The 14,629-nt window shown below is 39.2% G+C and overlaps 1 protein-coding gene and 1 long non-coding RNA gene across 7 annotated transcripts in view; one reads left to right on the top strand and one right to left on the bottom strand.

Annotated features, from left to right (window-relative positions):
• LOC114814256 overlaps positions 1 to 7,182 on the top strand; it is a 38,834-nt gene extending 31,652 nt beyond the window's left edge. Inside the window, exons 2-3 of the long non-coding RNA XR_003762019.2 lie at positions 4,709 to 4,886; positions 7,096 to 7,182. This is a non-coding gene — a long non-coding RNA (uncharacterized LOC114814256). The remainder of the gene's footprint in view (positions 1 to 4,708; positions 4,887 to 7,095) is intronic.
• SCN1A (sodium voltage-gated channel alpha subunit 1) overlaps positions 1 to 14,629 on the bottom strand; it is a 118,974-nt gene that overhangs the window by 23,172 nt on the left and 81,173 nt on the right. For 4 of the 6 annotated variants that reach the window (XM_039913051.1, XM_029072105.2, XM_029072103.2 and 1 more), the window contains 10 exons: positions 13,875 to 14,249; positions 12,000 to 12,132; positions 10,546 to 10,784; positions 9,135 to 9,308; positions 8,355 to 8,711; positions 7,078 to 7,551; positions 5,360 to 5,477; positions 4,706 to 4,860; positions 1,794 to 1,967; positions 678 to 800 (listed from right to left, as the gene is read on the bottom strand). In XM_039913051.1, the coding sequence (XP_039768985.1) occupies positions 678 to 800; positions 1,794 to 1,967; positions 4,706 to 4,860; positions 5,360 to 5,477; positions 7,078 to 7,551; positions 8,355 to 8,711; positions 9,135 to 9,308; positions 10,546 to 10,784; positions 12,000 to 12,132; positions 13,875 to 14,249 (2,322 nt within the window). The remainder of the gene's footprint in view (positions 1 to 677; positions 801 to 1,793; positions 1,968 to 4,705; positions 4,861 to 5,359; positions 5,478 to 7,077; positions 7,552 to 8,354; positions 8,712 to 9,134; positions 9,309 to 10,545; positions 10,785 to 11,999; positions 12,133 to 13,874; positions 14,250 to 14,629) is intronic. The other 2 variants (XM_039913052.1, XM_029072106.2) reach the window with 1 other exon arrangement.

Genomic DNA, 14,629 nt, shown 5'->3' on the forward strand with positions numbered 1-14,629 from the left:
CTATAAAAGTAAAAATGCAAATCATAGAGGGTTGTAATGCCCTTGCAATCAAATTGTAGTGCCTGGTGATATTTTATTTTCAAATATATTAAAATACATTTGCTTTTCCAATTCAAAAGAAGTATCTAAATGTGGGTATAATGTTGGGTAACAAGCTTTAGCTGTGATTAACTTGAGCCAATTTTACAATATGTAAAAAAAAAAATCAAGAAAAAATATTTCTTAAGCTTGATTTCATAATTTGGTTTACTTCATTAAAAAAGTCAACTAATAAAATGAGTTTATGGAAACACAAATTCCGAACTGGTGTTTAGGGAAATCATTTTCAGATCGTTGCTATATAAAGAATCTTTCCAGTGAAAATTAGAAAGTCACCTTTTAATTAAAATAGGCTTGCTATTTAATTCATCATTGGCAAAGGTGATAAAAGTGGTTAAACTAATGTGTTCTGAAAAACTTCCGAGTGGCTAAGAGCATAGGCTCCCTGAATAAGGCCAGGGTATATGTGAATATTGTATTGGTATGTAAGCTGAGGTGATAAGGTCTCTTTGCATATCTCTCGGTGAATATGCAATCAAGAAGAGTATAGCCTTTTTGCAAAGATTTGCCATTCCATTTGGCATGCAGAGTTTCTTTCCATTGCATGCACTATTTCGGGTTCTTTCATTTTGTCTTACCCTCATCCCTTCAAATCGCGATAAGGCTCTCAGAGGTCTCAGGGCTCTCAGAGTCCTTAGAGATTTAATGGCACCGAGTTCTGAATAGCCCAAGGCGTTCGCTGTTAAACTAACCAAGGACACCTACACAAGAAAAGAAAAGCAACATTTCTCATTCAAGTGGAATCATGAGTGGCTATCTTCAGGAATCTTTTCCAAGTTTAGGAAAGGCATTTCAGGGAAAGAAAAAAAATATCTAACTCCACTGATGAAAATATAATTTCCCGTACCTGATGTATTAGTCATTAGAAATAATAAGTGGTTATGAAAAGTTTTCCTAAAAATAAAAAGTACATTATAAAAATAAAGCTCCTCTATAGAACTAATAATCAGCTGTAAAGATAACCATGGATATTTTCATCTACTGGTTTTTTAAAACAAACTCTGAATGAACTCTGTTGAAATCGGAATAACGTAAAGTTGGGCAGATGGCCCTCAACTTTAGAGATTTTATGATCTGCTGATGCCACATTGGACCAGGGTATTGCTGAATTAATAGCATCTTTTAAAGCTTTATTTACATTATCATCAAGCATATACAGTGTAAATGACTCTACCCTCTTACTCTGTGCCAGCCACTCTAATAAGCTCTGGGGTAAGAGTCAAGCTAATCAGGTTGGACACAGTCCCGTGCCCCACAGTCTTAATCCTCATTTTACAAATGAGGTAAGAGTCACAGAGAAGTTAAGTGATTTGGCCAAGGTCACACAGCAACTGGCGAATACGGATTAGAAGCCAGGCCCCATGGGGGATGTGGATTGTGTCCAACCTGATTAGCTTGTCTCTACCACAGCGTTTAGTGTAGTATCTCAAACTTAGTAAGTGCTTAACAAATACTATTACCCCCCCACACACACACACACTTCAAAACCTATGTATTAAACTAGGCTAAACTAGTCAGCTTCTTCCCAAGAATAACTTTTCCTTGATCCTTGATCCTTTTCCTTGATTCCCATCTTGTTTAGTAGGCCCTCTACCTCCTCTTGTAACACAGCAATTCTCCAAACCTTATAATCAAGAGTAAGTCTTTAAATGACCAACAAATATACTGTTGAGGACTAATTTGCAGATACTTACATCAACAATCAAGAAGTCTAACCAACACCAGGCATTTGTAAAATAGGCCTGATAGCCATATGCCACCCATTTAAGAAGCATCTCCAGAATAAAGATGTAAGTGAAAACTTTATCAGCATATTCAAGCATAGTTTTGATGGTTTTTCGTTGCTCAATATATATATCTTCAAAAGCCTGTAAATTAAATGATTTGATTATTGTCCAAGAAATCTTTATTTATGACTTCCAACCTATTAGTAGTAAGCATTAGACTATGAGGAGGCAGCATGGCCTAGGCAAAAGAACAGGGGCCTGGGAGACAGAGGATTTGGGTCCTAATCCCAGGTTTGTCACCAATGGGCTTGGGCAAGTCACTTTAACTTCTCTGTGCCTCCGTTTCCTCATCTGTAAATTGGGGATTAAATACCTATTCTCCATCCAGTTTAAACTGTGAGCCAGGGACTGTGTGGGACAGGGTTGGTGTCTGATCTAATGATCGTGTATTTACCCCAGCACTTGGACAGCACGTGGTGCACAGTAAGCACTTAAATAGCTCAGCTGTTAGAAACAGAAATACTTCTCCAGTTATTGCTGTCTGGGAAGAATTTCTGATTCACCATTTCTTTACAGCTTTCATGTGGCTCAGTTAAAAAAAACTATCAAGATGGGAGTCAGTGAGAGGTGTTTCTATATTTGGTGATTGTAAGGGCTTCAATCCAATAATCTCCAAATGGTTGGCAAAAGAGTAATAACAATTGTGGTATTTAGGTGCTTACTATGTGTCATGCACTGTTCTAAGCACTGGTAGATACAAGTTAATCAGGTTGGACACAGTCCCTGTCCCACATGGGGCCCACAGACTAAGTAGGAGGGAGAACATTTTACACAGGAGGAAACTGAGACCCAGAGAAGTAGCGTGGCCTAGTGGAAAGAGCACGGGCCTGGGAATCAGAAGGACCCAGTTCAATCCTGCCCACTCGTCTTCTGTGTGATCCTGGGCAAGTCACTTAACTACTTTGGGCCTCAGATTTTTTTGTTTGTTTTTTGTTCTTTTAATGGTATTTGTTAATGATTACTATGTGTCAGGCATGGTACTAAGCACTGGGATGGATACAAGATAATCTGGTGGTCTTAATCCCCATTTTACTGATAAGGTAAGGAGCACAGAGAATTTAAGTGACTGGCCCAAGGTGCCACAGCAGACAAGTGGTAGAGCTGGGGCTAGAACCCAGATCCTTCTTACTTCCAGGCTCATGCTCTACCATTATCAGTAAAATGAGGATAAAGATGTTGAGCCTCATTTGAAATGGACTGTGTCCAACCTGATTAGCTCATATCTACCCCAGTACTTAGTATAGAGCCTGGCACACAGGAAGTGTTTAAATAACAAGGTCCCATAGCAGGCAAGTGGCAGAGCTGGGGTTAGATCCAAGGTCCCTCTGATATTTGGGCCCATGCTCCTTCCATTAGGCCATACTGCTTGTACCTACAATGTTTCTGAGTCTTGCTCTCATCCCTTCTGTAAGATAACTAAAAGTAAATGCACTGGGGTCTCACTGAACCAATTCACTACCATGCTCAATATTGTTTCCTAATTTTCAAGTTCTGATGCTGCCAAACTTCCAGGGAAACTCAAAGGTGAGAACAGGATTTGATTGCCCGGTTTGTGGTTTGGCCACTTAATTGGCCATCAGCACAATCCCCATAATAAAATGGAGAAGAAATTTGAATACGTTCTATTTGCTCTTTATTTTTTATCTACTCGGGGCTGATGAAGTTGATATCACTACTAATTTAAGGCTTGGGATGATCTGGGAATGTCAGCGATCCTGGAGGAGGAACTATGGTATTGAGGTTTTTGGTGTTTAGTCTCCATACTGATTGTCAGCCCAGAGCAAGCCCTCTTCTTCCATGACCATCCTCTCTGCTCAAGCTTAGCCTGCAAGCTTAGCTTGCCCAGCAAACCACAAACTGGGCAATCAAATCCTGTTCTCACCTTTGAGTTTCCCTGGAAGGTTGGCAGCCTCAGAACTTGAAAATTAGGAAACAATATTGAGCATGGTAGTGAATTGGTTCAATGAGATCCCAGTGCATTTAGTTTTAGTTATCTTACAGAAAGGATGAGAGCAAGACTGGGGATGCTGAAGGATGGGGCTTGTGCCTCACTTAATATGAATATGTATTGCTTTTGGGGGGCATTGCAGGGGGAAACACGCAAGCGGAAGATCCCAGCCAGCGGCTAACAGCTGCCACACACTCTGGCTCGCTCTCAAATCTGCCTAGCTTCAACCCTTAAAGCAGAGTTTTGAATTATATTTTGGACCTCCATATGCCATGCTACTATGCAGCGTCGCTTCGTGGAAAGAGCACTGGCTTGGAATTCAGAGATCGTGGGTTCTAATCCCCGCTCCGCCACTTGTCAACTCTGTGTCTTTGGGTAAATCACTTAATTTCTGTGTGCATCAGTTACCTCATCTGTTAAATGGGGATTAAGACTGTGAGCCCCACGTGGGACAGCCTGATAGCCTTGTACCTAACCCAGTGCTTAGAACAGTGCTTGGCACATAGTAGGCGCTTAACAAATACCATCATTATTATTATTATCAATTGTTATTTGTGTATGTGTTCAATAGTTCAAAAAACTATTTACATCTTGAAGACCAGTTTTTTTTTTTTCTAATTAGCTTTCGCAACCCCTCGTGGAGATTTTTATTAAACTTGTAGTTGTGTGTAATAAAATGGTGATTCTTGGACTTCAATTTTGATGTTACAATTAGGTGTGTCCCTAATTCAGCATGTTGAAGAGAATCAACATACTTTCAAATGGAATAGGTAGAGCTAGGACCAGAGAAAATGCTTTTAAGATACAACTGACTAAGATATTAGGTTTTTTTTTCTTTTGAACTATAACTGTGGCTAAATGCTTCACTCACCAGAGCACCACTACTGAGGAGAATCATGAAGACAATGAAGGTCTCAAACCAGTTATGTTCAACTATTTTGAAGCATGTTTTCCTCAAATTCCACCAGTGCTTTCCTTTTCCTGATTCCACACTGACTTGACAGCATTTGAATCTTCGTACACAGCCTAAAAGTCAAATGTTCAAAGGTCAGGTAAGTAAAAGTTGTTTTATTCTAGTCACTAAGCTCATTATGGGCAGGGAATATGCCTACCAACTCTGTTATACTGTACTCTTCCAACCGTTTAGCACAGTGCTCCAAACACAGTAAGTGCTCAATAAATATTATTTTAATTTACATTGGCAAGCAGATAAAAACTCGAAAGCTATGCTGGGGTGGCCCTCGTGGGATTAGTACACTTGTACTTTCTTGCTCTACCCCAGTTATCACCCTTTATTTTTGATTTTCCACTTTGATAAATATTCATACTTTTTTACAGTGCTTTTAAATTAATTTGAAATGATTCAAACTTCTATTTTTGCAATATGATGTATAAATAGCATAAAAATGAGCATAAATTAATTTATAGTATTTGAACACCTACTCTGTGCAGAAACACCACACTAAGTGCTTAGAGCTTCATTTCCTTTGAATTTTCACAGACTAGAAAGCTTTTTATCATTTACCTTCAGTAAAACAGGCCTCTGGTTCCTCAGCATCTTCAGGCTCAGCCACAGGTTGTTCTTCTTCAGGGAGACCAATATCTATAGTGCTGCCTTCCGATGAGCTACTGTCATTAAGCTTCTGTATACATGCAAAGAAAATTCCAGAAAAACACTAAAGCACTGCATTTTTGAGAGTTACAAAATGTTTCTGTTGGGGAGAATAAGAATAATGTATAGCTCTGTTTTGCGGCAGCATAAAAATAAATAAGAGCCTCTGTGTGCCAGCCACACAGTAATGGAAGGAGAGCTACTTCTGAGCACTCCTGGAATGTATTCAGGCAGTGATATATGCCTATATATAGTCATACCATGTGGCTGGAACTACTCATGCTCTTTGTAGGCAGGGATTAGGGTCATCTGAACAAATGACATTAGCCAAAATACATAAACGTAGTGGGCTAAACTCAGTCTATTCAGTCTGTAGTCTAGTAGTAATTTGCTAATCCCTGTGATTGAGGCAGGTATTTCCTGGGCCAAACTCTATGTTCAGTTCTGTCCTAAGTGGGTGAGGCAGCAACAGGGAAGCAGATGGCTGTTATTCCACACCCCCTCACTTCTATAGCTGCTGTTGCTTAGCATACAGCTGTCCCCACTGCACTGCTCTGTTTTAGGTGAGCCAAAGTTATTCAGCTTTCTTCTGTGGCAGTTGTCATAATTCCTTCCCCTTCTTCCTCTTCTCTTCCCCTCCTCCCCTCCCTCAACTAAGCTTGCGAGGTCATTGGAGGTAGAAAGAACTACCTGGTTTATTGTTTTTTTAAAAGCTGCTCTGACTCTGAATAGAAGAAATTGTCTTTTCTAATTACACGAACATACCTTGAGCTTGAACATATAAATAGGCACCTTAGGAACAGAGAAAAACTAAGCTTCTTGTACACAAGGAAGGTGTCTGTTACACTGTTATATTGTACTCCTCCCAAGTGCTTAGTACAGGGCTCTGCACACACTAAGCACTCAATAAATACGACTGACTGTTGAAAGGAATGAGGTCATTTTCTCTTTAATGACCGTTACAAGTGTATTGTGTCCGGAAGCCTTTGTCTTAATCTCTATATGCTGTTCCATCCCTACTGATAATGGTGTTATTGGTTGAGTGCTTTTTTATTTTTTTTAAAAAAAGGTATTTGTTATGCACTTACTATTATGTACCAAGCACTCTACTAAGCACTGGGTTAGATACAAGCAAATCAGGTTGGACACAGTCCATGTCTCACCTGAGGCTCACAGGCTTAATTTCTATTTTACAGATGAGATAACTGAGGTTTGTGACTTAAACTTCACTCAACATCAAATGCTAAGGCAAGATTACCAACAACACAGTATTTGGACACAGTCCGCTCCCAAACAACACAGCTTTCTGGGTTCTAGTCTTGGCTCTGCAAGGAATGGAATGGCTGCTGGGTTAGCTGTTGGTGATGGACTTTTATATTCCCAAACTACTTAGGACTTTTGGAATCCTGAAAAATAGCTAGCTAGAGTGGTCAGCAGATCATGGCGGCTACCAGAGCAACACCCTGGAACCCCAGTACGATAGCGGCACTATGCTGTAGGCAGTGTTTTTTTTAAAACAAAAAAACCCTTGTGTGCCCTTAGCAATGTACCTTTCCTCATTCGTATGGTTGTAAATATATTTTTGGTGAACGTATAACACCACATTTCTGCAGATCTCTATAAAGTCTTACCTCTTTGCTTTCTTCCAGATCCGATTCACTACTGAAGTCTTCTGTGTTTAAATTTTCAAAGTCAGATTCACCAACAGCAATTGGAACCGTCACAGTGAGACTGGGGTTGTTTATAAATGACATATAATCACTTTCATCAATTATGTACTTTTCCACACTACTTCCTATTCCACTGGTAGTTCCATTCCCATTTTTGAGGTACTCATATTCTTTTCCTATTTCTCCCGTGTGATTGGCCATGCAGCCGTCTTTTTTGTTTAGATCATCAAGTGGTTTGATCTCATCTAAAGCCTTTTGTTTTTTAACAAAAGCTTTTTGGAAAAATTCTCGTATCTCTTTTTTTGCAATATCTATTCCATAATGCATCCTTCCCATAGCGATCTGGAGATTATTCATTTCATTATCATCATCTGAAGCAGCAAGGTTGTCTGCACTAAATGAGCTCAGCAGCAAAGCCAGGAATAGATTCAGTACCTTTAATAGAGAAATAGTTCACAAATTCATCTTAACATAAAGGAAAAAAACATGATTGGGCCTCCATGTTAAATATTATGTCAGTTTTATATAAAACAAATCCCCCTCTTCCTTTTACCTCCTCCCCATATGTTACCATTTGTCTATCCTGAGTTACAGGGTTAAAAATAAGGCCGGTGGGAACTCCCGGATAGGGCTAAGCCTTTGAACTTAACTATAAATTATTCTTTAATAGGAGCTTTTTGTTGGGTCAACTCCCTTAAGTACAGTAGAAACAAAAAAAAATGGAAAAAACAATGGAAATATGGGAGAAATAAAAAGTCGAGCCTATTTTCATTGTAAGACTGCAATCTTTGCGATGCTTTGTTCCCATGCAAAAAAAGTTTGGTTTTTTGGTAGCCTCAGACCCTCCCTTCTAAAATTTAAGGTGCCAAAATCAAATTGGGTAAAATATCAGTCATTCATATGGAGTTTAAATGCATATAAACTGCTCATTATTATTATTATTATTATTACATTATTACTATTATTGAGCAGCTTGTGTGCACTGCAGAACCATATGAAAGGTAGTAATTTTACATTTAATTATGCTTATTATTATTGCTGGTTGTACATCCAACCAAATAAAGGTAGAAAAATGGAATAGACTTAATCCTCTTATTTCAACAATGAAGTGAAAGGTCTAATCAGGCAAGAATGTTTCATCAGAATAGCATGAATTAGCGAGAAGTAGTAAAAACAATTCTCTATTCTTGTTGCACCACACCTCGAGTTCATGTGAGAGATTTTTGCTGCATACATACCACTAAGTTTCCAATCACCATGACCATCATGAAGACAGTAAGGCACATGGCTTGACCTGCAACTTCCATACAGTCCCACATGGTCTCTATCCACTCTCCACACAGAACACGGAACACAATCAGGAAAGAGTGGAAGAAGTCATACATGTGCCAGCGTGGAAGCACACATTTTTCATTGATCTTGCAGACACATTCTTTGTAGTTCTTCCCAAAGAGCTGCATCCCGACCACAGCGAAGATGAAGACAATGATGGCCAGCACCACGGTCAAGTTTCCCAGAGCCCCCACTGAGTTGCCAATGATCTTTATCAGCATGTTCAATGTGGGCCAAGACTTTGCCAGCTTGAAAACTCGAAGCTGGAAAAAGGGATTTGGAATTAGTATAAATTGTGCCCATGTTAGGGAAATACTTTAATCCTAAATTTACAAAAGGGCAATCACATGGTACATTCATAAAGTTAGAAGTGACTAATGCTTTCTGTCTTTCAAGGATAAATGTTCTCTTTCAGAGGGCTTTCTCTGGTGTGTTTAGACTGGGTTGCATGTACTTTTTCCTCCCCAAAGCAATTTTGAGGAATTCTTCTTTTTTGTGTTTTTTTCAAGATTCAGCCCATTACAAGCCACTTTTTTTTGTTAAATATTTTAGCGCTTACTATTTGTCTAACACTGTTCTTAGCGCAGGGGTAGATACGGGTGCATTAGGTTGGACACAGTCCCTGTCCTTAATTAGGCTCAGAGTCAAAGTAAGAAAAACACAACTCTTATTTATAAAATACTTACCAGTCGGAAAGATCGGAGAACCGATAATCCTTCTACATCAGCAAGACCGAGTTCGACTAAACTAAGGGTCACAATAAAGCTATCGAAGATGTTCCATCCTTCTTGAAAATAATAATAAGGATCTTTGGCAATTATTTTTAGAAACATTTCTGCTGCAAAGATCCCAGTAAACACCTGAAGGGAAAAAAAGAAAATGTGCCTTCCATCACCAAGAAATATTCAAGATGAAAAACTCCATAACTGTGCCCATGGACCGAGGCAGTCAAATTACTTTTTTCCTGACAAAACTAATAAATGAATCCATTCAATCGTATTTGAGCACTTACTGTGTGCAGAGCACTGTACTAAGTGCTTGGAAAGTACAATTCAGCAATAGAGATAATCCCTGCCCACACTGAGGTTATCTCTATCTTTTAAATACCTGTTCTCCATAAATGATTATATACTGCACTGTTTTTATTGTGTGGGCAATTCCATGAATATTAATTGGCATTGTTGACCAGAATGAGGGAAAATCCTGTGAAAGTACAAAATTATCATTTTGCACAAGATATATCCTAAGGAAGAATTATGTTTCCCTCCCACAAACACCACGAATGAAAATGCACAAATTCTTTTAGTTGATTGCCTTAGTGTTTTTTTTAAACAAATGAGTTATCCAAAACCAAACAGTCCTAATGGACAAACAACTTAATAATTTATCTTTTTGAATAGGAGAGGAAAGAAAGTGGTAAACTTGCCAAATAGGGGGTTGCTAATTATCCACAGTAAGCTAAGTGTACAAATGGTTATTAATATTTTATGGCATTCATATAAAAGAATAAAGCAGCACACATATCAGACCCCTGGAAGCAAAAAATTAGAGGCATTTTAAGAGCTATAGAAGTCCTGTTTATCCCTGGTGAGGCAGGAGGCAATTTTGACTAGCTTTTCAACAATGTGACAATATTTTCTGAAAAGCTTGCATATGAAAGAAGTTGAAAGTAATGTGTTTCCAAACTGTGACCCCCCGATGCCGCTTTTTGCATCCATCTCTATGAAGTCTAAAGGATAAAAGATATAACTATATTGGCACTGGATGGATTTGCCAAGGAGTCATTCAACCCTATATGCATATTTTGCCACTAATCCCAATGCCTGAGCTTGCTGTTTTAATTTTTTATTTTTTCTCAGATGATGGTTCTTTCCAGAACATTCCAAAGGAAGCAGGGTTTTATGGACACTGCACACAACAGAACATTTTACTGTTGACATTGTAAGTCTGCTGGGGGCCATGATTAAGCTTTGCCTATTCACACAGACTTCCTAATTTTCTAAAAATGGTCTAGAAAGCCCTGTTATCGATTCTGTGGTAATACTATTCCTTAAAACAATTTTGAGGCAGAAAACATTTAACTGTCAATATACTTACCAAATTTCCTACTGAAAGGACTTCAGTGAAATGCTCTGTCATAGGGTAGTGTTCCATGGCCATGAATAGGGTGTTTAAGACAATGCAAATGGTGATTGCAAGATCGACAAACGGATCCATAACAAATATATTGACAATATTCTTGATTTGTATCCAATACGGCGAGCAGTCCCAAATTAAGAAAATGTTGGAAAATTTATACCAGCATGGAGGGCATTTCTGTCTGGATTCTTCAAGTTCTGTAGATGAAAATCAAAACAGTTATACTTAGGCTCCCCTAGTTTCTCTTTTCCTAATCACTAATGTACACATGAGCTATATTTCCTATTGATTTAACAGTTCAGCAAGTGCACAACTCCTAACACTTTGGAAGCTCAAAGCCTGTTTTCTTCCTTCTCCCTCCCACCCCAGCACTGATGTCCAACACTCATCTGAACCCTGCCCCTGCAAGAATGGAGGGAAGGTGATTTATCTAGACACCTGAAAGAATAGGGGGAGAAAGTGGAGTGGAGGGAAGCTTTGTTAACAGAACTGAACCCCAGTACTTCTATAGAACACCTTACAAACTGATAGCTTGTACAAAATATTTTATATGCGTAGTCAAAATAAATGAGCCTTTTTCCCGAGTTTCACCATTCCAGAGAGATCCATTTTTAAACAGATGCTTGCTCCATCTCAAAGAAATATAATACCTCTATTAATTTTGGAACCCCTGAGATTGATTAGGAACGGGCAGATTTGAGTTCTGAAATTTTGATTTTTTGAGCTTCTTCATGGCTTTGTAACAATGAAGTGACTACATTAGGTAGGTTACATGTGATATTTTACTACTGAAGGAGATGTCATAAGATCATAAATAATTTCATCTTGGTCAGAGCAATGATTGATCCAACCCATTAGTATTCTCCTGACAGTGACAAGTAAGAGTGTGGCCTAGTGAAAAGGGCATAGGCCTGAGAGTCAGAGGACATGAGTTCTAGTCCTGGGCTCTGCCACTTTTCTGGTGTGTGATCATGGGAAAAATGCTCAACTTCTCTGTGCTTTGGTTACTTCATCTGTAAAATTAGGATTCAATACTTGTTCCTGCTCTCCCTTAGACTGTGAGCCCCACATGGGACAAGGATGGCATCCAACTTGATTATCATGTATCTACCCCAGTGCTCAGAACTGTTCTTGGCACACAGGAAGCACCAAATACCACAATACCCAGAGCTTAAACAGTGCCTGGCCCATAGTAAGCTCTTACCAAATATTATTATTATTATTGCTATTAATTGCCTGGTTAGGGTTGAAACATCTAGCATCCATAATTTTGATACACTTTTCCTAATTAGTCCTTCTAGCATAAACAAGTTTTCCCATACAAAAAAAGTATATCATAAAAAAGAGCATTTGTAGCATAAACCACAAGTTTTGTGCTAGTGCTGTAGTCAGAAAGGAAACTAATTACAAACCTTCCAAGGTATTTGTTAGAATACTGGCCACACTCATTGTTCTCTGCCGTTGGGAAGGATCCTCCAGAAAATCCATGGAAACATGTATAGAACTCGACCGCCTCTTTTTCACTTCAGTTTCAGTAGTTGTGCCCTGAAAAGAAAATGCTAACGTATTAAATTATCATCTTGGGCAATGTGATAATCCAATAACCTAAAGTTGAGTTAGTTGATTTTTAAAGAATACATGCACCATGCAAGTTGATGATGCCAGACTTTTTTCACTTATCGTGGTATTAACTTGACCATCGCAAGCTACTTCCAAACTGTTTTTCTTTTAGCGTTACAATTAGAGAAATTTTTTCCCTAATCTTACAAATTTTCATTTGAAATAGACTAGTATAACAATCCTGGAAATGTGATTGTTTTAATGAACCCACAGTGGGTAATTATTATTACAAATAATCTTCAGCGAATAGAAGATAGTATTGGACAAATAAAAGATTATGTAAAAATATTTCCTCATGCTATCTGTTGGGTGTATCCAAATTTGAGGATACTAAAGCCTCTTGACACGGACAAATCATTGCTAACACACTTAGCTAGCCTTTAGTTTTCAGAACACTTAGATTTTGGGAACAGAATGCTGGGTATCAGAGTACATGTAGAAAAAGAGGGCTATGTTTTCAACAGTTTGGAAAGCAATAAGTAATTTCAGCAACTAGAAAACATTATTGGACAAATAACAGATTATGTAAAAATATTTCCTCATGCAATCTGTTTGGGGCATCCAAATTTGAGGATACTAAAGCTTCTTGACATAGGCAAATGATCACTAACACTCTTAGAACAGGATGCCCGGGGATAAGAGTACGTTTTCAACAGTTTGGAAAGCAATAAGTAATATAAGTCTGACTTAGTCATGCTTCAACATGCTGATATATTTCCAAGTAAGTGGGCAATTCGGAAAGGCAAAACTATTGTAGAAATAACCCATCTGTATACTTGTATGCCAATAGAACAAATATATCTGTACAGACACTTTTTCATATTGTCTGAATGAATGTGTTATTCGGGTCCCCAGGCCCTCTTCATTTCATTTGCTTTTCTTTCTCAAGAGACCTATATCAGCATTTTCAGTAAAGAGAAATGATTTAAGCACTAAAAAACTGGTATCAGTGTAGCTATCTACTTAAGCTCAGTGTTCCCTAAAATATCTAAGACCACAACAGGGTCATATTCACAGAATTCAAAGGGGAGGGTTGATTAGATACCTTCACACTTAATGCTGAAACAATCTGAAAAGCAGACAGCGATTTCTTTTAACTAATAGCAATAATGATTGTAATCATGGTATTTAAGTGCTTGCTATGTGCCAAACACTGTTCTAGGCACTGGGGTAGACACAAGGTAATCAGGTTGTTCCACGGTGGGCTCACAGTTTTAATCCCCATTTTACAGATGAGGTAACTGAGTCACAGAGAAGTTAAGCGGCTTGCCCAAGGTCACACAGCAGACAAGTGGCAGAGCCAGGATCAGAACCCACGTTCTCTGACTCCCAAGCCTGTGCACTTTCCACTAAGTCATGCTAATTCCTAAGTTTCAGCATGTTCAGATGGGTATGTAACACAGATTCATTCAGGGAAATCACTTAATGGTGGTGCCTCATTCATCCTGAGAACAGTTGCCAGTATACACATTCAGTTGCAGTTTAAGGGATAAATTCGAGTTTTCAATCTCAGTTGGTTGATACGTTAAAAGGTTACAAGATGCAGGTGCATTCACAGCTTGACCAACCAGGGATCATTCCGAAGGGGTTCGTTCCATTGTGTAGAAACACTGGCCGGTGCGGGAAAAATGGGCCAGCCATGCCTAAACTATTTAAAACTTCCTTACATTGTCATCAGTAGCTGGCTTATCTATTATCACCTCTGGCAGAAGCTGTCCAATGGGCGACGTAGGGACGGAAGGTCCACCGACCAAGGACACCACCCCGTTGCAGTCCACGGTGCTGTGCATCTTCCCGTTCACCGGAAACACGGCCAGCATCCGGGATGACCTGCTGGCCTGACTGATGTTACTGTTGCGCCGTTCTCTGCGGGGCACGAAGAGGGAGTCCCTCCGGCTCTCGTTGTCCTCAAAGGTGCTGTGCTCATCGTCGGCAAAATCGTTCTCTGAGCCTATATCCTTCGCCCGCCCCCTAAAGCTGAAGAGGCTCGTTCTGCTGTTACGTCTTGGAGAGAACAGGGAGCCGCGAATGCTCAGCAAAGACTAGAAAATCGACACAAGAAGCAAATGTTATATCAACCCTCCCTCCGGAGAAAATCACATGAAAATACCCAGTCAGGATTGGAGGAGAGTGTGATTCGCATTCCTCTTTGCTTGACTGGATGGCTCTTCCACCCCAAACCACGACGGGACAAGCTTTGGGTTGGGGGTTCAGAAAGAGATGGCACAGATGGGATCATCTATGTCCTGCAAGGGTGATAATGCCCTTTCTTTGTCCTTTCTCTTTTCATGGCTGTTTTCCTCTTTTCTCTTTCTGACTTTCTTACAGTTCTTTCTTCCCCTATGTATTTCCTTGCAATTATTTCTTTAATTATTGGCGGATCGTCATTTGGCTTTTTTTTTCCTTGTCTGTACTATTTTAA

This window comes from Ornithorhynchus anatinus, chromosome 9 (assembly GCF_004115215.2).
Source record: "Ornithorhynchus anatinus isolate Pmale09 chromosome 9, mOrnAna1.pri.v4, whole genome shotgun sequence".
Classification (NCBI taxonomy): domain Eukaryota; kingdom Metazoa; phylum Chordata; class Mammalia; order Monotremata; family Ornithorhynchidae; genus Ornithorhynchus; species Ornithorhynchus anatinus.